This window comes from Babylonia areolata, chromosome 3 (genome assembly GCF_041734735.1).
Source record: "Babylonia areolata isolate BAREFJ2019XMU chromosome 3, ASM4173473v1, whole genome shotgun sequence".
Classification (NCBI taxonomy): domain Eukaryota; kingdom Metazoa; phylum Mollusca; class Gastropoda; order Neogastropoda; family Buccinidae; genus Babylonia; species Babylonia areolata.
In genome coordinates, this window is record NC_134878.1 from 49,276,737 (window position 1) to 49,302,741 (window position 26,005).

Sequence of the window (26,005 nt, forward strand, 5' to 3'; positions counted from 1 at the left end):
TGTAAAGGATGTATGTATGTATGTAACTTTTCAATGTCCCCTGGGGGCACAAAAGAATAAACTTTTTGCCCTGCCTTTGCTTTGTAGCCGAAGAGATGGATGATAATTGACCGTGCCTCGGTCGCACTCAGCTGAACGCTCGTTCCTTCAGCGACCTCGACCTTGAGGACTACTCGCGCATTCAACTATTCTGGCAACTGAAAAACAGAACGTAAATCATCGGTTTTTGCCTCCAATTTCTTTGTGTGATGGCTACAAGGCTGTATGACAGTGTTAAATTGTGCAGTTTCTGCTTCAAATATTGGTAACAGTGATGTTTTGACAGGAGGGAAATCTAGTCCGTGTCAGTTCGTCGCGTGATATGAAATCAACAAAACAAACCTTGCAGTGACTGTAACGTGTGGAGCGTCCATGTTCCTCCAGCGGATTATGTCATGTTCCTGCTGTTCCTCCTCTGTAATGTATTGGTCACATTTCTCTTCTGACTTCACACAGAAGTGACGGGGTGTGACCCACAGAGAATGCAGCAGTTAACAGACACGTCGTGGGGTGCAGTCATCTTGAGATGTGGACGAGGGACAGAAGCGTCAGTGATCCAAGAGGCATGCGGTGTCGGGATGTGAATGCTGGCGGATGAGGGGAGGGAGGGCCGGGGGGGACTCAGTGTCTGGGGGTGAAGGTGATGCGTACAGGTCGGTCAGGGGTCATGACTGTGTTGAGCACGGGCTGCACGTCCTCGTGCTCGTAGGACAGCTGGAACCTCTGCACCGCCTGCACACAACCAGGGCACAGACAGCATAGCATACAGTCATGGTGCAGGCATCACACAGCCACGGTACAGATCTGTCATACAGCTACGGTACCATAAATGTCCTACAACCACAGCATATACTAGTATCTGAATGAATCAACGAACTTGATTTATAGCCAGGTTGTGTGTTCACAGCGCCAGCTGCACACTTTAAAGTGTGCGAGTGTAGGTAGGTTTCAGGTTCAAGAGGTGTCGAAGCGTGAGGACAGACCCACGTACCCGACACTACATATGATTATAAGTAAATGGTGCAGATGTCGGACTTTCGTATCGTAAACACACACACACACGCACACACGCACGCGCGCGCACACACACACACACACACACACAACAAAAAACAAAAAAAACAAACAAAAAAAAACCGTTGGTCAGGTCTGTAAGACAACTATTTGTATTTGTATTTCTCTATTTATCACAACAGATTTCTCTGTGTGAAATTCGGGCTGCTCTTCCCAGGGAGAGCGTGTCGCTACACTACAGCGCCACCCCTTTTGTATTTTTTCCTGTGTGCAGTTTTATTTGTTTTTCCTATCGAAGTGGATTTTTCTACAGAATTTTGCCAGGAACAACCCTTTTGTTGCCGTGGATTCTTTTACGTGCGCTAAGTGCATGGTGCACACGGGACCTCGGTTTATCGTCTCATCCGAATGACTAGCGTCCAGACCACCACTCAAGGTCTAGTGGAGGGGGAGAAAATATCGGCGGCTGAACCGTGATTCGAACCAGCGCGCTCAGATTCTCTCGCTTCCGACGTGGACGCGTTATCTCTTGGCCATCACTCCACTCTATATTACTCTCTCACCTTTGCAAGGAGAAGATGAATTTCCTGTTCTGCAACTCGTCGTCCTGAAAACACACCAGACAGCATGAAGATACTTCGTTCTTTCATCATCTATCTGGCATCTTGAATCTTTCAACGACAAAGAGAAATACTGACAGAAAAGGAGAGCTCGTAAGGCGGATGTATTGACATAGACATGTCTTCAAAAGCAGTCTCAATGAATTCAAAACACATCTACACAGGTATGCGATAAAACACACCTTGATACAATCAAATACATGCACTGCATTATTACAGAATACAATTTCATACGATATACTGCACAACTGAGAACAACTGAAGCACTAATAATTTTATTCAGTCAGACCCGAAAATTTTTACAGCGTAAAAAATGATACACACTTTCCAGAACAAAATGTATTCACATTTATTATCAAAACAAGAGTTGAGTTTCCCACAGATGAGCTGAAGATTTGTTTTTTAAAATCCTTGATGGGGGTCAAAGTGACACTATATTTTAAAAGTTATTAGAAACACATGGATACAGTACAAATGCAGAAAAAAAAGAAAGTACAGCACACCTGGCTTGCACGACCCTCGTTCTGACCACTTACCTATACACATACGGGCTCCGTGGCCCCACACAAGGTTGGACAGAGACTTGAGCTTGGGGTCCATGTTGCCCTCACGAAGCCACCGGCTGGGCTGGAACTTGTCTGGCTCCGGGAACAGCTCGGCATCACGGAACATGCCGAACAGGTTGGCTTGCACGTGACTCTAGGTAAACACAACACACCACACCACACACACACACACACACACAGGAGAGGGTGGGAGTCAGTTTCAGTTTCAATGATGTAGCAGCCGCCGTTGCGAAGTGGTGAATGTCAGGGACTGACGACTGGATAGACACGGGTTCGATCCCCATCAAAGGTGGGTTGGTTGGTTGGTTGGTTTGTTTGTTGATTTTTTTGCCATGGTTGGCCCCAACCCAGAGTTGTGTGTGCTATGGGCTGAAATAGGACCACACACACACACAGTCGGGGGTCACTCCACTTCACGGATGCATCCTTGGAAGTGTTGTTCAAATTTCATGGCCAACACTGCAGGTGTCTGTTATCTCTTAGCCTGGATAGACGCCGAGCTATAATCATCATGAGAGAACAGCCGTGTCAAGTAAAAGTAGTCCCAAACCTAACCGGACGCCCATAGCAGCATCTTCATCACCCCGGGCACATCATCTTTATTCAATATTGATCGTCATCGAAATATAGAAAACAAAGATGTCCCAAAATATGGGGCAGAAAAGGTTTTAAGGAGGGGGGGCTGGTGGAGGGGAGGGAGGGTGGGGCGGGGGGGGGCGGGGGGGGGGGGGGTCAAAGAGCGCTGACTGATTTGTGTATGCCACACCACATCTGCTTTGACAACAACAAAAGAAGAAGAAGAAAAAAAAGAAGAAGCAGAAGCAGATCCCTGACCACCACATGAACCTAAAGTGTTGGTCAGGTCTTGAGTCTGCCCTAGGTCTGTATAAAACATGTCACACAATAAATCAACAAAATAAACACGTAACCACATTAACCCTTTCACCGCCAGTCAATTTAGAGTGCAAAATTCCCTTGTGCTATAAACACAGAACTACGATGTCTAGGAATAGCTGGGGATTCCCCCTGTGATGTGTAGAAAATATGGCCTATCCTACCACCGAACATAAAGAGCAGTAGGTTCATGGACAACAGATCCATGATCTTGTCACCCTTCAGTGACATGGGTCCTCTACCTAGCTGCTGCATAAATGCGAGTTTGGCAGTGAAAGGGTTAAAATGTAACACAAAGGAAAGATTCAGAAAAGGAAAATGATTGAAATAAGAGAATAAACAAAGGACACGTTCAGTGAATTGTGCTCACCCACACACGTGTGTATAATCACACACCCGTGCAGGGTGGGTTAGAGTGAGGAGAGTAAGAGACAGTTGAAACATTCCTCAGTCAGTATTATGTTTATAATTGTTTTCCTCCAGAAGTTGACGGCACACATATGATCACACAGCTAGCAATAGCTTTTGCACTCACTGGCCCCGATCGAGGAGTATTCCCAGTTAAACGAACAGCAATCAAATCCCCTCCCTCAATTCGGCAGGGATATCTTTTTGTTAAAAGTATGTCTCTCAAAAACTAGCATGGGAACAGGATAATAGGCACTGTTATTTTAACAGATCAAAAACTGGAGTTCGCAACCTCCCGGTCGTCGGTACGCCAGTTTGCACAGACTTTAACCGTTGTTTAGTTAAATGTATACTGGGATTAATTAAATTCCCTTGATTGCCGGATGAAAAAAAAAAGTGGAAAGTGTTGTTGCAAGTCATACATAAATATCTAAATCAGCCATAAAACGAGGAGAAAATCCTCTGAGGATAGTCATATGTGTGAATTAATTTTCAGACTTCGAAAGTTATTTTCCATTCTTTTGATGATGTCATCGGTGACGTCATTATGGACGTGAGTATTACGTCCTTAGGCAGTCGAGTGGTTTTTAAAGGCGCGCTGTGGCAGTTTGACAACGGACCACAGCATTGAACAGCTTTAACCACCGAAAAACGACTACTGCCGGACATCTGTCCAGAACAACATGACCTCAAGGGCTTACTGCCGATAGGTCGTTAACTCACTCAGTACGGCCAGTCCTCTCTTCTCCTCTACACAGACCCCTCGGATGTCCAGTGGGTGTCTCAATGACCCAACCTTTAGCTTCCGTCGTCAGAATTGTGGTATCTTTGTCAACCTTTGTTGGTATCTTTGTTCACCTCTTCAGTATAAGAGCCTTCCGCTTGCAATATTTTGATGGTGGTAATTGGCGTGAAACGCTGTTAACGTCGTCTCTTTCGCCGTTCGCATGGAGAGAGTTAAACTCAACTCCGTCTACCACTTTGACGGTTGACATCTGATCTAGACTTCCAGGCCGTATTTGGGCATGGTGTTCTGTCCTTGGGAAAGGCACTTTTTTTCCCCCTCACTCCACTGACTAAGCCATGGTTTGAATGAGTACCTGACTTAGGTGTGGGGAGGTTAAAGGAACAGAATGAGAGGGCTGGGCCCCGCCTTCCTATGCTGAGCCCCAAGACACAGTGGATATGAGTTCACTGCCCCGATGGCAAGGACCATTTTTGACTCACTTGTGTAAACAAAGTGAGTCTATGTTTTAACCCGGTGTTCGGTTGTCTGTGTGTGTGTGTGTGTGTGTGTGTGTGTGTGTGTGTGTCCGTGGTAAACTTTAACATTGCCATTTTCTCTGCAAATACTTTGTCAGTTGACACCAAATTAAGCATAAAAATAGGGAAAATTCAGTTCTTTCCAGGCATCTTGTTTAAAACAATATTGCACCTCTGGGATGGGCACAAAAAAAAATGAAGCCTAATTATATGCAAACTGCATTTACTGTTATATTTATATTTTTTGTATTCTCTAAACGTGGCACTTTGATCTGATATTCTGACCCAACAACAAGAGCAGTCATTTTTATCATTTTTGTTCAAACAGGAACTTCTTTTGCTAAGCATGGAAGTTTTATTTATTTTGCAAACGTTTTGGTGCAGATAGTAAAAAAAGGAAATTACTCTGTAATTAATGCTAGGGGACTTAATTCGCTTTAAACTGATCTTTCTCATCTTAAACATTACATTTTGAAATTATACTCAATACATAAAAAGCTTGGATTTTTTTTTTTAAAGTATATCACAAGTGAGTCTTGAAGGCCTTGCCTCTCTTGTTGTCTGTTAACAGTGGGCTTGGAGCTGGTGTGACTGAGAGGAGGAGGAATTTTGTTTAATGTCCCGTCACACATATCGGTGACTGAAGACATTTTCTTACCGTATTTATGAATACATTTGAGTATTATCGGTTGGAAGGGGTGGGAGATGTCAATGAATGGAGGGTTGGGGGGAACTGGGCAAATGAGGGTGAAATTAAAAAAAAAAAATTCTAAATACAATTACAGGAAATTACTTAAAGGACTTCGTAAAGGAGAAGTCGTTAAACTGACAAGCGAAACAACTGATAATGAATGCAAAAAGTCAAAAACATCAACGTTCTCAGTCACTTGTGAAGACACACTTTCGTGTACATAAGGCTTCACCAAGCTACAGTAAAAATTATATGCTTAATTGTCAGGTTACTAAAGCATATGCACTTGACATTAGAACAATACTTGTCATAAAAGTCATAAAACATAGTGCCGGTGACTGAGACCAATCCCATGAACAATAAATTTCATTAGAAAGCTCATAAACCGTTTTGTTGACGGAACCACAATGTAAGGTTTGACAGACCCAGTGTGATAATCGTTTTATTATTAAAAAAAGATGAAGTAAATGAAAAAAATAATCCTCACCCCAGCGGGGATGTTGTATCCAGCAACCTCGATGTCATTTGGCAGAATGCGGCTTGTAGCATATGTGATGGGATAAATTCTGTGAAACAAAAGAAAAAAAAGGCATTGTTGAACAGCAAGGTGTTATAAGTGGGCGCACATCTCTCTCTCTCTCCTTATCTTCACACACGCACAAAGACATACATACAAATTGAATATACACACCGTGTGTTGTGATGTTGGTGTAATGTTATATCAAAGTTGCAAAACCAGCTCACCGTGCTTGCCTACATCGTTATTTCATTCAGACAGATATACGCACGCACAGAATACGTGCACGTGGTGCAACATTGCCGGGTGTGTCACATGCACATGTAGGCCCTAAGGTAAAAAATAAAAAATAAAAAAAATAAAAAAGTCCACACAGGCTGCATGTGCAAGAAACGTATGGTAGACTGCACTCGCATGTAATCCGAGAAATTCCATACTAATATACATATTATGTTCACACACACTCAACCACACGCTCTGATACACATACATTGATGGGAAGGAGAAAGTGGTGGAGACTGACACAGTGGGGGAGAAAGAGAGATAGGGTAGGGAGGGAGAGAGAGGAGGGAAGGGGCAGACAGATAGAAGATAGGGACACATAAGGACAGTTCAGTTACTCAAGGAGGCGTCACTGCATTCGGACAAATCCATATACGCAACATTGGCACATCTGCTAAGCAAATGCCTGACTAGCAGCGTAACCCAACGTGCTTAGTCAGGCCTTGAGAACTGAAATAAAGAGACTTGAGGCATCGAGATATTCAGCGGGAGGCGAAACAAAAATTCCAAATATGAGACGTCGGGATCATCACCGGAAAGTCTCCTTGACAACAGCTTTGAGGTAAGGCATTTGAGCCAGGTGATCCGGGGTGATCTCCCCTCCATCTGGGACAACAGAGTTCACTTCGGCCAGCAGGCGGCGCTGTGCCTGGGGGTTCTGGGCCAGGGAGTACAGACACCACGTGGTCACTGTTGATGTCTGCAAACACAAAACAACGACTGAGCAATAACATTATAATAATATCAATGTGCATTTGTATAGTCCCCCTTTCCCTCTGATAGCTCACGGTGCTTTGCATGAAAGAAAAAAAGTTATACGAACAACTCTGGAGATGTGAACACACCAGTGGACTGCGCCCCATCTCCCGAATCAGTTAATAGTACATCCCTCGGTAGCCCAGCTGAGTTGCGCCCAACAGCAACCTCCCACAACACGACAGTTTTCATCAACATACTGGTGTTGGACGTCTAGTAGAAGGAGTTTAACTCACGACCACTCTCTGTTTCTCTGACTCTCTCCCCCGCCCATCTCTCATACTTCACACATAGTGCAAAGTTCCAGTTAAAGCATTGCCAGGGCGGTGTTGTAGAAATAAGAACCAATAGTGCTTACAGATTTTGAAAAGATGAGTTTTCGCGAAGAACGAAAGGTAGAGAAGGAGTCAGATGAACATATATGATGTGGAAGATTGTTCCAGAGAATTGTGAGGAGCAGCTAAACTTGAGAAGAATGATCGTTCACCACAGGCTCTTGTATTGACGGACACGAGGGATTTTCAGCAGAAGGTAACAGTCCGAGGAAGAACAACGAGTTCCTGGGGGAATGTAAGTGCTGATAAAGTAAAAGAAACAGGTAGAACCAGTGGGGTGGAAAGCCGCAGAAAAGCAGCGTCACGAACTGAACTGACTTTGTATTTGATTCTCGCCTCGATCGGAGAGCCAGTGCAGAGCAGGGAGGTGAGGAGAAATGTGATCAGTTTATGGGCCTCTGCGAGTCAGACTGCCAGCAACAAAGTGACCAACAGCAAGTGTCTCTACAAAAGATCCCAAATGACCTCTCACAAGTGTCTACCACTGCGGAGTCAGTCACACGGCTGCAGTGGATTCCATCCCACTGCGGGATCACCGGGAATGAAAAAGCTGATGCTCTGTCAAAAGTGGGAAGCAAAATGGAGCAGTTCAGTCACCCAGTGACGTACAGCGAGGCAAAAACCATTATCCACAGCCAGCACTGAAGGAAGAGAAGGCAGAACGCTGACAAAGGGACAGATGCGATCCACCAACTCCAGCGACACCAGCAAACAATCCTCTTTAGACTTCGTACAGGCCACTGCAGGCTTTTGAGTCATCTGAGCCGAATGAAAATATTTCACACCGATGAATGTCCCTGTGGCACAGGTACCCAGAACATATTTTCCAACACTGCCCCACTTATGAGGATCTACGACGCCAGTTCTGGCCCGAGGGAGTAGAGCTACAGGCACAGCTTCGAGGTGATCGGACTGACCTGGAGAAAACTGTGGGCTTCGTCAGGGCGACGAAGCTTCAAGTCTGACGTATCCCAACAATATCGAACACTGAAGAAGATGACGGCCAGTATAGTTTTCAGTGGAAGTTTTTGACATCGGTGAAGAAGATTATGGGGACAGTTTGTGACAAGAGAGCTACAGTAGCTGATTCAGTTGTGAAAGACCTTCAACATCATGTGGATGGTAAACTCCTTTTAACCACAATGATGAATAACGTAGCTGATCAGCTTCACTTACGCTGGTGTGATACGTGAAACACGTGTGTACCATTGGAAACTGAATATGATAATTAGTATCTTACTATGAAATAAACAAGTGGGGGACATTGCTGAACTTTGGTCTACACATTCTGGCATGCAGGTGAACCAGGCATCTGAGTCTACAGTACAACACACTACACTGTGTGAGGCACCACGCAATTTCGTAAATCATCCGAGTAGTAGTAGTAGTAGTAGCAGCAGCAGCATAAGTAGTAGTGGTGGCAGCAGCAGCAGCAGCACCAGCAGCAACAGCAGTAGCAATAGTTGTCGTCGTAGAAGTAGAAGTAGTAGTAGTACAGACAGTTTGTACGTAACAGTAGTAGTATCGTCATCATCATCATCATGATTATCATCATCATCATCGTCATCATTACCATCATCATCATCATTATCATCATCATCATCATCATCATTATCATCATCATGATTATCATCATCATCGTCATCATTATCATTATCATCATCATTATCATTATCGTCATCATTATCATCATCATCAGTAAGATGACTCACAGTTTCCACAGCCGCCATGAGGAGGTCGACAGTGATGCCCGTGACGTCCTTGGAGGACAGGTTCTGGTTGGCGATCAGCTCGCTGAGGAAGGCGGACGTGTTGCCAGCCTCACCCTGCTTCAGGGCCTCCACTTTCTGAGGGCAGGGCGTCAGTGTGGAAGAAAACAATCACCAGTGCCAGTTGAAACAAGGTGCACGGTCAGTGCGAGTCACTGATCATGTTTAATTAATGTCAAAACTTCGGTAAAACTCTCTGTCTGTCTCTCTCTGTGCCTTTCTCTCGGTCCCGGATTCAAATATTGATTCCACTGTATATATACCCTGTTTCCGCCAACTCACCAATGTCAAAACTTCGCTAAAATTCTCTCTCTCTCTCTCTCTCTCTCTCTCTCTCTCTCTCAACAAGTAATTGATTGATCAGGCAGCTGGGAAAATTGAGTGGCGTCTGCATGGGTTCTTTTTCTTTTTCTTCGTCTCTTCCTCCTCCTCCACAGTCCTCCTCCTCATCAGGTCCCCCCCCCCCCCCCTCAGCCCTCCCCGACTTCTCTCTGTGTGTCTCTTTTCGTCCGATCAAAGTGTTGATTCCACTGTTCCTATACCCCGTTACATTTCCGCCAACACACCTTACCTCTCGAATGCGTGGAGATCAAATCGCATCCTAATCGGGCGCTATCACCACTAACAGGTTTACCAGGGTCTGTCTGCCTGTCTTCCCCCTCCCCCCTACCCCTCTCCCACCCCCCACCCCCCACCCCCAACCACACACAGGCACACACTCACGCATGTCTGCACCCATACCCATAACGTCATCTTCTACATATCTGTCAATCTATGGACATGTCTGTCTGTCTGGCTGAAAAGTAAACCGATCAGTAATGTAGAAATAGTATATCACTGAGTGTATCAAACAGTGTGCGGCAACAAACCAAACGCTACAACACCTCTGAGACAAAGGAATCAAAAACAAAACAGATAAATACATGTAGATTGAAAGCTCGAGAAACGGTACATGGAAAAAGGCGGCGGTGTGGTTGATGAAATTGGAAAAGAGGAAGTTTCAACTAAAGGCCAGAATTGAAAGAACGGCTGAGTGCATGGATGTGACGATGTAAGTCTACAGCTGTGCCAGCAACAAAGTGAGAGCTGTATGATCAATGGCTTCTACACTGCAATGGGAATTCCTTTACACCTTTGTCTTTCGCCAAGGACTATTGGCCTCAAAATAAGACGGATGCAAAACTGCACTAGCTTTTAGCGCTGCAGCTGTGTGTGGATGGGGGGACGGGGTGGGGGATTGGGGGCATTGCCCTTCGGGGAACCATACCAACGCAGACCGTCCTAAAGCTCCCCCCTCCCCACCCCCCCCCCCCCCCCCCCCCCCCAACTCCCCCGTAGCCGAGAGAGGATGGGGGATGTAACTCGGGCAAGACACCCTCCACTATTATGATCAAATTCTAGCCCAGATAGCCGGCACAGCAGCTGCCTCCTTAGCTGCACGTTCTGGTGGTCATACTCGGAGAAAACGGGGGCCCATCCTTGCAGGACTCCATTCCATACAGCGTCTGTGGACGACCGGCCTTTGTGCCTCAGGAATATCGGTCTTCATTCCCACACGAGGACCCAAATCAGCAGATGACCTGCATGCCTACTCATCCGTCGCGACACGACGGGAGAATCCAGAGTCTGACTCCACTGACTATCGGAGAGGAAGCAAGAAAAGGCTCACCTTGTCGACGAAGGTCTGTCCGATCTTCATGACCTGGTCCGAGTGGAACTGGTACTGCTGCCAGGCGCGGGTGGGGAAGAGCTTGTAGATGGGCAGGTTGTAGAGGAGGGGCTGCATCAGCTGGAAGTAGCTGCGCAGATGGTGGATGAAGCTCTGGGCCTGCTGGGAGGGGTTCGATTCCAGGCATCCGATGCGCTCTTCGAACAGGAAGGTCCCGATCGCTATATATGACAATCGTCAACCAGTGTGCAATGTGTTAGTATATACAGGAACGGACTGTTTGTTGTTGTTGTTGTTGTTGTTGTTGTTGTTCAAGCCAGTGCCACGTGTAAGTATATAAAGGAACGGACTGTTTGTTGTTGTTGTTGTTGTTCAAGCCAGTGCCACGTGTAAGTATATAAAAGAACGGACTGTTTGTTGCTGTTGTTGTTTTTGTTGTTGCTGCTGTTGCTGTTGCTGTTGTTGTTGTTGCTGTTGAAGCCAGTGGCTAGGATACCAAATAATTCGTGGAACTGAGCGTACTACAATACACCACACCATACCACACCACTCCACACCACACCACACCACACCACACCACAACGGAAAGCCGGCGTACTACAGCAAACTGTGTATCCAAGCCATTGACTTGAAAAGAGAGTTCTTAATTAATGAGCCTGAGCATACCACAGCTACAGCACAACACAATGCAAAGTATACAGCACAAAAAAACCCAGCACAACATGACGTGACAATACTGTGCAATACGAGACACTACAACGCACCACAATGCAATACAGTAGCACTACCTGCCACTATCTTCAGCATAATCCTTACCCCTTTCAAACCACCCTTCTCCAGTGCATAAAGTGAATAAACACTAAACGTCACAGCACACAGATGGTTGTTGCACCGCGGCAGCGAGTTACGACTGGGCTTGAAGCGAACGGACAGTTCCGAACAGGATTACATGCGATACGACACTACAGGATATTACACCACGCCACACCACACAACACACCATACCGCACAACACAACGCAGCACAACAAAGCACAACATCACACACCACACCACACCACACCACACCACACCACAACACAAACTCCACATCACACCACACACCACACCACAACAACACCACACACCACAACACAACACAAACTCCACATCACACCACACACCACATCACGTCACACTACACCGCACACCACACCACAACAACATAACACCACACAGCACACTACACACAAGACCACACACCACAACCAAAACACAATCACCACACCACATCACACCACACCACAACAACACCACACACCACAACAACACCACCACACACCACAACCAAAACACAATCACCACACCACATCACACCACACCACAACAACACCACACACCACAACAACAACACCACACACCACAACAACAACACCACACACCACAACAACAACACCACAACAACACCACACACCACAACAACAACACCACACACCACAACAACAACACCACAACAACACCACACACCACAACAACAACACCACACACCACAACCAAAACGCAGTCGTCTCATCACACCACATCACACGACACCACACCACAACAACACACCACAACCACACACCACAACCACACGCCACACCACGACACAACACGCACCACAACCACACCAACACAACACCAACACCACAACAACACACCACAACCACGCCACAATAACACACCACAACCACACCAACACATCACCACAACAACACACCACAACCACACCAACACAACACCAACACCACATCAACACAGCACCCCAACAACACACCACAACCACACCAACACAACACCATAACAACACCACACCACACCACACCACACCACTCCACCACCAACTCACACTCCATGGCCCATTTGAAGATCTCCTTCTCCAGGCCTTGAACCTGCCCCTGGCGGTCCCTGACGTCCTCCAGACGCCGGCAGAACTGCTGGGCCACATCGTCCATGGGCCGGCAGAACTCGCCCACTGCCTGCAGCCTCAGCATGTGCTTGCTGACCGCCGTCCGCTGCCGGTGCCACTCCTCCCCTTGGCTGAAAGACAGACAACCGTCGGTATCTGTGTTTTGTAGTGCAGTGCAGTGCAGTGCCGTGTCGTGTCATGTAGTCACGGTAGTGTCGTGTCGTGTCGTGTCGCGTAGTATAGTATAGTATAGTGTAGTGTAGTGTAGTGTAGTGTAGTGTATCACTCTTGTCACAACAGATTTCTCTGTATTCGGGCTGTTTTCCCCATAGACAGCGCGCGTCGCCTGCAAGTATATTCGTTTTCCTATCAAAGTGGATTTTTTAACGGAATGTTTGCCAGGGACAACCTTTTTTTTTTTTTTTTTCTTTTGCTGTAGGTTCTTTTACGCGCGCGCTCAGTACATGCTGCATCCAGACCACCACTCAAGCTCTGCCGGAGAGGGGAGAAAATACTGTATATATTTACCAGCCCAACATGGCATACCTGCATGTGTAACACTTCGTTAATAAACCAGCTCTGAATTGCATACCTGTATGTGTAGCATTTTGTTAATGAACCCGAGCTGTACATTGTATACCAAGAAGTCTAGCAGTTTGTTAATGAACCAGCTCCGCATTGCATACCTACATGTGTAGCATTTGATATGTCATCACACACACACACACACACACACACAGACACACACACACACACAGACACACACACACACACACACACACACACACCTACACACACACACACACACATACACCTACACACAGACACGGACGCACACACACACACAAACACACACACACACACAAACCAGCAAGGGATGGGACTGGATGGAGAAAGCAACAACAACTAAAGTCCAAAGCCAGATCCACTCACGAGTTGACCAGACCCAGGTCAAGCCCTCTCTGCTGGCGGTAGTAGACCATGGGCTCCATTTCACGGCGGTTTGGGAATTTGCCCTCTGCCCTCATGACCTTGGCGTACTCTGCAGGGTCAGAGATGACCACCAGCTCGATCGGTCCCAGCTGCTCTTTGTACACCGCCCCGAACTGCAGGGCGCGCGCCTGGTACGCCTGAAACGGGCACGTGAGCTCACTTTCACTTTGTTGCTCGACAGGCGCAATACCCGAGTGGTTACAGCGTTGGACTTTCAATCTGAGGGTCCCGGCTTCGAATCTCGGTAACGGCGTCTGGTGGGTAAAAAGGGTGGAGATTTTTCCGATCTCACAGGTCAACATAACTATGTGCAGACCTGCTTGTGCCTGAACTCCCCCTTCGTGTGTATACGCCAGCAGAAGATCAAATACGCACGTTAAAGATCCTGTAATCCATGTCAGCGAACATACCCAGCATGCATACCCCCGTAAACGGAGGGTGGCTGCCTACATGGCGGGGTAAAAACCGGTCATGCATGTAAAAGCTCACTCGTGCACATACGAGTGAACGTGGGAATTGCAGCCCGCGAACGAAGAAGTAGTAGTAGTTTGTTTCTCAGAGAGGCGTCACTGCGTTTGGACAAATCCATTACATACATATATATATATATATATATATATATATATATATATATATATATATATATATATACGCTGCACCACATCTGCTGGGCAGATGCTTGACCAGCTTCAAGAAAAACGTAACGCGTTTGGTCAGACCTTCAGTGCATACATATCGATAATTATATGATTTTGAGTGTCTTTCAGAGTGGATTTCTTCCACAGAATTTTGCTAGAGGACAACACTTTTGTTGCCATGGTGTTTGTTGTTGTTGTTTGTTATTTTCGGTGCTTCAAGTGCGTGCAGCATACGGAACCTAGGTGTTAAGTCTCAGCCGAATGACCAGACGCTCTGTTTCCAGGTGTTACGTCTCATCCGAATCACTAGACGCTCTGTTTCCAGGTGTTACGTCTCATCCGAATCACTAGACGCTCTGTTTCCAGGTGTTACGTCTCATCCGAATCACTAGACGCTCTGTATCCAGGTGTTACGTCTCATCCGAATCACTAGACGCTCTGTTTCCAGGTGTTACGTCTCATCCGAATCACTAGACGCTCTGTTTCCAGGTGTTACATCTCATCCGAATCACTAGACGCTCTGTTTCCAGGTGTTACATCTCATCCGAATCACTAGACGCTCTGTTTCCAGGTAATTCGTGTTATCCGAATGACTAGACGCTCCGTTTCCAGGTGTTTCGTCTTATCCGCATGACTAGACGCTCTGTTTCCAGGTAATTCGTGTTATCCGAATGACTAGACGCTCTGTTTCCAGGTAATTCGTGTTATCCGAATGACTAGACGCTCTGTTTCCAGGTAATTCGTGTTATCCGAATGACTAGACGCTCTGTTTCCAGTCAAATTTGCGAGAAAGGGTGAGGCCAGGATTCAGATCCGTACTCACAGGGGGGAAACTGTCTTGGAAGATAAGCGTCTTAACCAACATTCTGCAACCTTCCCTCACCCACTCACTGAGTGATAACATTTTGGTTATAAAGGTCCTCATAGCCTTTTACGGCCAAGGAGAGAGTGACTGCATGTTCAGTGTGTCCAGGGGTCGGCATTCGAATAGGAAGGGCAGGGACCTGGTCCTATATTTCAAGTCCCGCGTGAACCACGCAACTGGCGCACCAAAACAAACAAAAAACCCCCAAAAAACAAAACCAACCCCCCCAAAAAAACAACAACAAAAAAACAAAACAAAACAAAGAAATATGGCAACGAATGAGTTGTTCTATACTTGCGCTACTTTTATCTCTTCCCCAACCAAAGTCAGATATCCTTTCACACCTGAGAAATGTTGTTTGGGGCACTGTGATGTATGTATGTGATTGGTTTAACTTTTTTTTAAGTACCGGGATTCTCTTTCAGTATTTTCATTGGTTTCGAATATTTTGTTTATGCTGTTGAGGTGTTGTTTAATGAGGGGTGTGTGATTGATTTCAAGTATTGTGATCGTAGATGTGTATTACTTCGGCATTATCATGTATGTGACCGGTTTTAAGCATTGGGGTTGGGTTTTTGTTTTGGTTTTTTTTGGGTGGGTGGGGTGGGGGGGTTGTTTCTTTTGTTTAAAAAAAAATATATATATATAAAGTATTGTGATATCGTTTTCAGTATTGTTGTGTTTGTGTTAGGTATCGTAATAAATCAATGAGATGTGCATTGTTTAGTTATTGTGATGTGTGATACTGATGCATGATGAGTGTAATGGTGTGTACGGGAGATCTCTGGGTGTATCTGAACATTCACTAGTGCTCGGCTGAGTGTCTGTGCAAAGTGATGTGATGTTTACTTTTTCATTTTAGTGTTTGAATTCATGTCTCACTTGTCGGTTTATTTTACGTTGTACAGAGCAACTGAACATGTTTTACACGTAATTTGGCTTTCATTATTATTACTATTATAACTATATTTATTATAATCATCATCATCATCATTATTATCATTATTTTTATTTTATTTTTTAACATCATCATCATTATCATTATCACTATCACTATTATTATTATTGTTGTTGTTGTTGTCGTCGTCGTCGTCACCATCATCATCATCATCGTCATCAAAACAAACAACACATGCAGTCATCATACCAACCTCTGTCCTCACCCATTTTCCTGCCCCCCCCCCCCCCCGCATTCTCCCCCCGCCCCCCAACCACAAATCTCCCAAGAGCTCCTTCACCCAAAGAGCAAACAGTGCGTTAACCCCTCAGATGCTGCTGACAACTGTGCTTTTCAGTGAAGGGCCGTAACTTCACGGGGACAAGAAACCTAGAAGATCAGGTCTTCAGTCAGTTCTTTACTTGCACTTCTTCCTTTTTTTTTTTTTTTTTTTTGAATCAGTCAGCTTGCTTAAAAGTACACACAACAACAAAGACAACAATAACTATACCTTAAATGCATTCTACAGTGATCGCAGTTCACCAGCACAGTCAAGGGGAGGGGGTTGGGGGGAGGGGGGGTGTTAATTTCCAATCATTCTCACCCACCTTCGTGTGTATACACACGAAGAAAAAGATCAAATACGCACGTTAAAGATCCTGTAATCCATATCAGCGTTCGGTGGGTTATGGAAACAAGAACATACCCATCATGCACACACATCGAGACGGAGTACGGCTGCCTACATGGCGGGATAAATATATATAACGGTTATACACGTAAAATGTTACATGTCTGTCCGAGTGTGTATGTGTGTGTTTGCCTGAATGACACAGGAAGCGAATGATGAGCGCCCAAATGACAGCCCGGCGTCAGTCGGCTCTACCCAGGTAGGCAGCCTGTTGTGAAAATGACTCCGTGTTTGTAAAGCGCTGTGAGCTTGGTCTCCGACAGAGGATAGGTGCTATATAGGTATCCATATCATCATTATCATCATCATCATCATCATCATCATCACCTCCTCCCTCCCCCTAGCTCTTCACAACACACGCGCACCCACTGACCTCGAACATTTTGCTGAACTTGAGGCCGTCCTTCTTGAAGTAGTCCAGGAGGGTGCCCACGATGGGCAGTCCCTTGGGTCCGGGCACAGCCTCAAAGGGCTGCACCGCCGGCTTCTCCTGGCTGGCCTGGGGCACGGGCACGGGCACGGGCACCTCCTCGCCACGGCCCAGCGTCAGGCTCCCCATTGTCGCTCTGAACGGGCATTGCTGGCAACCACATGTGCGCTGGTTATCAACAGTCTCTTCTTATTCTTCTTATTCTTATTCTCCTCCTCCTCCTCCTCCTTCTAGAGCATTGCTGGCAACCACAAGTGTGCCAGTTATTCATAGTCTTCCCTTCTGCTTCTGCTTCTTCTTCTAGAACATTGCTGTCAGCGACAAGTGCACTGATTTAGTCTTTCTTTCTTCTTCTTCTTCTTCTTTGTCTTCTTCCTTTTCTTCCTCTTCGTCATCATCATCATCATCATCTTCTTCTTCTGCATTTTCTTCATTATCATCTTCTTCATATTTTCTCCTCTTCTTTTCTTCTTCTTCTCCTCCTCCTCCTCATCATGATCATCATCAAATATGTGTTGGCGAGAAACATCAGACCACTACACGTTTTACAATGACACAAAGAAGATTCAAAGATAATGCATATATTCATATAAACGACATAAAAACAAATGAATGCTTAATAGATCTAAAACAACTGCACGCACACCCAGTCCCATCTATAAAGCACTCAGGCACACACACACACACACACACACACACACACACACACACACATTCGAACACACGCATGCCTACACACACACACACACACACACACACACACACACACACACACACATACACACGCACGCACGCACACACACACACACACACACACACAAGCACACACTGGCACACACACACACACACACACACACACACACACACACACAGAGCGGGATTCACAACACAGGCTTTACAATAATTATAGTTAGTGACACAGCCGTGACTTCATCTTTCGAACTTATCTGAAACCTTCAATCACACGTATGTGTAACAGAACGAACAGGTTATGTCGAGAGGAAGACAATAATAATTATAAGAGAGGAAGACACTACGGGATTTCGACGGGCGCAATAGCCGAGTGGTTAAAGCGTTGGACTTTCAATCTGAGGGTCCCGGGTTCGAATCACGGTGACGGCGCCTGGTGGGTAAAGGGTGTAGATTTTTACGATCTCCCAGGTCAACATATGTGCAGGCCTGCTAGTGCCTGAACCCCCTTCGTGTGTATATGCAAGCAGAAGATCAAATACGCACGTTAAAGATCCTGTAATCCATGTCAGCGTTCGGTGGGTTATGGCAACAAGAACATACCCAGCATGCACACCCCCGAAAACGGAGTATGGCTGCCTACATGGCGGGGTAAAAACGGTCATACACGTAAAAGCCCACTCGTGTGCATACGAGTGAACGCAGAAGAAGAAGAAGAACTACGGGATTTCACTCTCCTTTATGTCGCTAATCTGTCACTGACCTTGACATTGACATCCAAATCAATACTGAGACTGTTTTCCACACGTGCAGACGTGCTGACTGCTCTCTGACCATTGGACAGCTGCAGCGACCCGCCCACCAATCGTTGCAAAGCCTTGCTCACACGTGACATGATTTCTTGTAACTGGAACAATAGGTAGGTTGTCCGATCTTAAATTTTGCTCACTTTGATCAGTTTTGAACTTAGTACAACCGATAAAAAAAACAACACACACACACAATACAATCCGTTGACTATGTAGGACTGTTGAATAGCAACACACACACACACACACACACACACACACACTGTTCAACCATCGTTCCTAACAGAGACAGCCACTGTTCATCCATCGTTCCTAACAGAGACAGCCACTGTTCATCCATCGTTCCTAACAGAGACAGCCACTGTTCATCCATCGTTCCTGACAGAGACAGACACTGTTCATCCATCGTTCCTAACAGAGACAGACACTGTTCATCCATCGTTCCTGACAGAGACAGACACTGTTCATCCATCATTCCTGACAGAGACAGACACTGTTCATCCATCGTTCCTGACAGAGACAGACACTGTTCATCCATCGTTCCTAACAGAGACACACACTGTTCATCCATCGTTCCTAACAGAGACAGACACTGTTCATCCATCGTTCCTAACAGACAGACACTGTTCATAACAGAGACTGTCACGCTCTATAAGAGAGCGGACTAGAAACCACCCACCCAACCTACTACGAACACGCACACAACACAAACACAGACTAAAACCAAAATAAGGGTCAAATGTATTCATTCAAACACACAGATTGTGACTAAAGAAATAATAACCGGAATCCTAGGAGACAGACACTGTTCATCCATCGTTCCTAACAGACAGACACTGTTCATAACAGAGACTGTCACGCTCTATAAGAGAGCGGACTAGAAACCACCCACCCAACCTACTACGAACACGCACACAACACAAACACAGACTAAAACCAAAATAAGGGTCAAATGTATTCATTCAAACATACAGATTGTGACTAAAGAAATAATAACCGGAATCCTAGCCGCAATGATTGATACACAAAAATGAGTGAAAGGGCGAATAAATAAGACAAAAATCACAGAAGCTGAAGACACGGCCGACCAGCGGCAACCCAAAACAACTGAAGCACTCTGCATATCACAAGAGGAAAACGATGGACTTGGACGACGAAGACTGAAGAAAACGAAGACAAAGCCAGGCGCATGAACGACGACAATGATGAGAAGGGGACAGCAGGAAGACAGCAGTCAGCAGACAACTGCAGCACCAAAGCTACCCGGCCAATGCAGGCTGAAGGGAAAATGGCACAGGAAGTTGGACACTGAAAACCGCCAAGGTACTACTACTACCCTGACGCTGGAAATAATAAATACAGACGACACACGTCCAGCAGGATACTCCTACCATCTCAGCTGGAGAACACAGAAACACAGAACTTGGCCACCCGGAGGAAAAACAATCCTCACACGTGGGTGCCACCTGGGCAAAAAGCCCCAAAAACAAGACGACAGGCACGACCTTCCTCCAAGAAAGCTGTGGACACCAAAGCCACGAAAGTGTCACTGAAAGGACAGAGAGACTTGAACCTCTGCTCAGCAGTGACACGAACATATAAACAAGAATCCACGATTTTTACGAGAAGAACGTAAAACCGGGAGCAACAAACACACACGCACAAAATATACAGTCCGATGACGGGCGCAATAGCCGAGTGGTTAAAGCGTTGGACTTTCAACCTTAGGGTCCCGGGTTCGAATCTCGGTAACGGCGCCTGGTGTGTAAAGGGTGGAGATTTTTCCGATCTCCCAGGACAGCATATGTGCAGACCTGCCAGTGCCTGAACCCCCTTCGTGTGTATATGCAAGCAGAAGATCAAATACGCCCGTTAAAGATCCTGTAATCCATGTCAGCGTTCGGTGGGTTATGGCAATAAGAACATACCCAGCATGCACACACCCGAAAACGAAGAAAGGCTGTCTACATGGCGGGGTAAAAAGGTCATACACGTAAAAGCCCACTCGAGTACATACGAGTGAACGTGGGAGTTGCAGCCCACGAACGAAGAAGTACAGTCCAGTGGGGGCAGTAAATGGGGAGGGCACGCACAAAACAGAACTCTACCCGTGATTATCATGAGTTGTGACAGAGACAGTGACTTGTCATCCATCATTCCTGACAGAGACAGCTACTGCTCATCCATCGTTCCTAACAGAGATACACACTGTTCATGCATCGTTCCTAACAGAGACAGCCACTGTTCATCCATCGTTCCTAACAGAGACAGCCACTGTTCATCCATCGTTCCTAACAGAGACAGACACTGTTCATCCATCGTTCCTAACAGAGACAGCCACTGTTCATCCATCGTTCCTAACAGAGACACACACTGTTCATCCATCGTTCCTAACAGAGACACACACTGTTCATCCATCGTTCCTGACAGAGACAGCTACTGTTCATCCATCGTTCCTAACAGAGACAGCTACTGTTCATCCATCGTTCCTGACAGAGACAGACACTGTTCATCCATCGTTCCTAACAGAGACACACACTGTTCATCCATCGTTCCTGACAGAGACAGCTACTGCTCATCCATCATTCCTAACAGAGACACACACTGTTCATCCATCGTTCCTAACAGAGACAGCCACTGTTCATCCATCGTTCCTGACAGAGACAGCTACTGCTCATCCATCGTTCCTAACAGAGACAGCTACTGTTCATCCATCGTTCCTGACAGAGACAGCTACTGCTCATCCATCGTTCCTAACAGAGACACACACTGTTCATGCATCATTCCTGACAGAGACAGCTACTGTTCACCAATTGCTTCTAACAGAGACAGACACTGTTCATCAACCGTTTCTAAAAGAGACAGCCACTGTTCATCCATCGTTCCTAACAGAGACACACACTGTTCATCCATCGTTCCTAACAGAGACAGCCACTGTTCATCCATCGTTCCTAACAGAGACAGACACTGTTCATCCATCGTTCCTAACAGAGACAGCCACTGTTCATCCATCGTTTCTAACAGACACTGTTCATCAACCGTTTCTAAAAGAGACAGACACTGTTCATCCATCGTTCCTAACAGAGACAGCCACTGTTCATCCATCGTTCCTAACAGAGACATACACTGTTCATCCATTGTTCCTAACAGAGACACACTGTTCATGCATCGTTCCTGACAGAGACAGACACCGTTTATGCATCATTCCTAACAGAGACAGCCACTGTTCATCCATCATTCCTGACAGAGACAGCTACTGTTCATCCATCGTTCCTGACAGAGACAGCTACTGTTCATGCATCGTTCCTAACAGAGACAGACACTGTTCATCCATCATTCCTAACAGAGACAGCTACTGTTCATCCATCGTTCCTGACAGAGACACACACTGTTCATCCATCGTTCCTGACAGAGACAGCTACTGTTCATCCATCATTCCTAACAGAGACAGCCACTGTTCATGCATCATTCCTAACAGAGACAGACACTGTTCATGCATCATTCCTAACAGAGACAGACACTGTTCATCAATCGCTTCTACCAGAGACAGCCACTGTTCATCAATCGTTTCTAACAGAGACAATGTTCATCCATCGTTCCTGACAGAGACAGGTACTGTTCATTAATTGCTTCTAACAGAGACAGACACCGTTCATCCATCGTTCCTGACAGAGACAGACACCGTTCATCCATCGTTCCTGACAGAGACAGACACTGTTCATCCATCGTTCCTGACAGAGACAGACACTGTTCATCCATCATTCCTGACAGAGACAGACACCGTTCATCCATCGTTCCTGACAGAGACAGACATCGTTCATCCATCGTTCCTGACAGAGACAGACACCGTTCATCCATCGTTCCTGACAGAGACAGACACCGTTCATCCTGACAGAGACAGACACCGTTCATCCATCATTCCTGACAGAGACAGACACCGTTCATCCATCGTTCCTGACAGAGACAGACACCGTTCATCCATCGTTCCTGACAGACACTGTTCATTCATCATTCCTGACAGAGACAGACACTGTTCATCGTTCCTAACAGAGACAGACACCGTTCATCCATCATTCCTGACAGAGACACACACTGTTCATCCATCGTTCCTGACAGAGACAGACACTGTTCATCCATCGTTCCTGACAGAGACAGACACTGTTCATCCATCATTCCTGACAGAGACAGACACTGTTCATCCATCGTTCCTGACAGAGACAGACACTGTTCATTCATCATTCCTGACAGAGACAGACACTGTTCATCCATCGTTCCTAACAGAGATAGACATTGTTCATCAATCGTTCCTAACAGAGACAGCCAATGTTCATCCATCGTTCCTAACAGAGACAGACACTGTTCATCCATCGTTCCTAACAGGGACAGACACCGTTCATCCATCGTTCCTAGGAGAGGCAAAGACTGATCAGCTATCATTCGTAGCAGAGACATCAAAGTGACTGTTCATACATGGTTCCAAAATTAATAACCAATGTTTACATAATTATGGTTAGTAAGAGAGAGAGAGAAATAGAGAGGGAGAGAGACAGAGACAAAGAGAGAGAGAGATATGGAGAGACAAAGAGAGAGAGATATATGGAGAGAGAGAGAGAGAGAGAGAGAGAGAGAGAGAGAGAGAGAGAGAGAGAGATGGAGAGACGGAGACAGACAGGGACAGAGAATAAGACTTACCTTCTGAATCTGGTACCTTAAACAAACACTTCTGTGAAGATAAGATTTCCGTTTGCTCTCAAGCGTTTTATCTCTCTCTTTTATATATATATATCAAATTCAGAAAACTTCTCTGTGAATCAGTTTCACACTGTTGTATTTTATCCCTTCAGATGTTAGTACTAAAATACTCTCTTTTCTTTCTTTTTGTTAAATAATGTTGACTATCCTACTCCGTCTGTTATCAATAATTATCTAAGAGTTTGGCTAGCTGAAGTCCAAGTTCTAACGTCCTACTCTACACTGTGAGCAAGGCTAGCTCAGACGATGCAAGGGCCCGCAAGCAAGCGGCGAATTTTGGCGAACCTCTGTCCTTTATACCCCCTTCTCTGACGTCACACTGGCTTGCCAGGGACATCTCGTTGCCTGGCAACCGTTGTCAAAGAAACTTGGAAGGAAAAAAAAAAGAGGTCAGCACTTTTTTTTCTTTTTTTTTTCCAAAGGTCGGTTTTTCTGTTTGGTGTTTTCGTGAATGACGATCACCCACTCCCTCCCCCACCCCACCCAGGCCCGCCCCCCACCACCACCCCCACCTTCCTCGACACATTTTGTTGTTTCGGTCGCAGATACTGACGTCATCATATATTTGCAAATCTGCGCGTGCTGTTTGAGGGTCCTGGTCGGTGTGTGTGCGCAATAAAATGCGTGCAGTTGATTCAGATAGGTCATTAATGAATGCACGAACAAGCTTACACCACGCACCGACCAACACCGAAAGATGTGAGACTGATGATCATCATGTCGTCGAACAAAACAAAACTTGGTTGTCTTGATTTGAGAAGGCGTATGATGGGAAAGCCTTTTATTTTCCTGCATGCTAGCTGAATCGGTAGCACAAGCAGACATGAAGAAATTTACCTTGTGAAGGGAGACAAGTCACCAGTTACGATAATCGAGGTCTCAGTAGGGCACGGCAAAGGAAGGCAGGGTCTAATTAAAATCTCCTTCCGCCCTTTAACCTATTCCGAACCAAAGCCAGCCACCCATTCAGACCATTAGACAGACCTTGAAAGAACAAAACAAGACTCATTCTTTATGAACGAGAGTAGCATATATGCAAGATATATGTACTTTTTCCACACTCGACTGTCGACTAAGATAGGAACTAAAGCGAAAGAAGCAAATTGTAAAAAAAACAAAAACAAAAAAAACAAAAAACAAAAAAACCAACAAAAAAAAACACGATTTCAAAACACAGTGGAAGCACGTGCAACCAGACACACTGCTTCCCGATTATTCTACCCTTCCCTGTCATCCCACACAGAACAGTGTCAAGCTGCTACGTAAACACACACACACACACACACACACACACACACACACATGATTGATATTGTTTTTTTGTTTTTTTTTAAATTTTAATGGCTACAGTTTATGCAATATGTGTAGAATCATGAACATTCTGCACTGTGTTAATTGTGATGATGTCTGCAACGTAGGAGACGTAGACTTGAAATGCATCTGCTGCATTTTGATTAATCAAAAGTAAGTTGGAAAGTGCTTCAAGAAAAATAAACAAACAAACAAAAACGACAACAAAAAGCAAGTTATGAAATAACTATTTACTACAAGTTGGTTCAATGCACCTATCATCAAGTTAAAATCAACACAGCACAGTTCAGATAAGATAAATCAATTACAACTATATGCCTTGTGGGAAAAAAACAGTAAAAACGAACTTTCATATTTAAAAAAAAATTACAATCATGTATTAAATAACTTAAAATTTGTAGTCTATTCCACTAAGAGTTGATTTTCTTTATCATTCTGCAAGCGTATGCCTAGTTCTTTTATTGTCAAAGCCGACTGATTTTTCTACAGAATTTTGTTGCCGTGGGTTCTGTTCTGTGCGCTAAGTGTATGCGCTGCACACGAGATCAGAGCGACCTCGGTTTATCGCATCATTTGTTATTAAACCCACATGGTAATTGTCAAAGATTGTTGCACGTCATCAAGGCGGACTTTGTTGTGTGTGACAATAATCTGTTGTATGTAATGATTAATACTGATGTGAATGCCATTAACCGTTGTGTGTTCCGATGAATCTGCAGCGGTTAAAAGTTGATGAACATAACGCTGTTTTGAGCGAACAAAGATTAGGCATTGGAGTTGTAAGAAAACAAGACCGGGGAATTTATCAGAATCGGAACTCTCTCTCTCTCTCTCTCTCTCTCTCTCTCTCTCTCTCAGAGGCCCATTATTAGAAGTGACTCACACAGACACCAAGTCCATCTCTTTCAATTCTCCATACAAACAAGCGAATGCACACCACGTACAACTGACTGAGAGAGGCGGTCACAAAGTGACGCAGTTTCCGCTGCAAAACACTCCAGCGAAACACCATTCACAAAATACCCCCCTCCCCCCCAGTCCCCTCCCTCCCCTCCCCCCGCCCCTGCCATGCTGCCCGCACCCCTAACTCCCTGGAGCCAAACTTATAGAATAGAATAGAATAGAAAATGTCTTTATTAC

At 45.5% G+C, this 26,005-nt stretch overlaps 1 protein-coding gene across 1 annotated transcript; it reads right to left on the bottom strand.

Annotated features, from left to right (window-relative positions):
• LOC143280604 (cytochrome P450 10-like) lies at window positions 1-23,761 on the bottom strand. Its single transcript, XM_076585315.1, has 12 exons — window positions 23,495-23,761; window positions 18,757-18,900; window positions 17,247-17,453; window positions 13,683-13,879; window positions 12,690-12,880; window positions 10,824-11,044; window positions 9,098-9,232; window positions 6,828-6,994; window positions 5,983-6,061; window positions 2,210-2,372; window positions 1,617-1,660; window positions 1-771 (listed from the first exon to the last, which is right to left on the bottom strand). Exons 2-12 carry the CDS (start codon window positions 18,886-18,888, stop codon window positions 661-663), a joined length of 1,647 nt encoding a protein of 548 aa, XP_076441430.1. The 5' UTR covers window positions 18,889-18,900; window positions 23,495-23,761; the 3' UTR covers window positions 1-660.
• Between the last annotated feature and the right edge of the window lie 2,244 nt (window positions 23,762-26,005).

Excerpts from the sequence above, each read along its gene's own strand:
- LOC143280604 (XM_076585315.1), bottom strand. The coding sequence starts at position 18,888 with ATGTCACGTGTGAGCAAGGCTTTGCAACGATTGGTGGGCGGGTCGCTG. Across the intron at positions 12,881-13,682 it reads GACCTGGGTCTGGTCAACTC|CCAAGGGGAGGAGTGGCACC; the intron begins GTGAGTGGATCT and ends TCTGTCTTTCAG. Across the intron at positions 9,233-10,823 it reads GACAGACCTTCGTCGACAAG|AAAGTGGAGGCCCTGAAGCA; the intron begins GTGAGCCTTTTC and ends CCCTGCCCTCAG.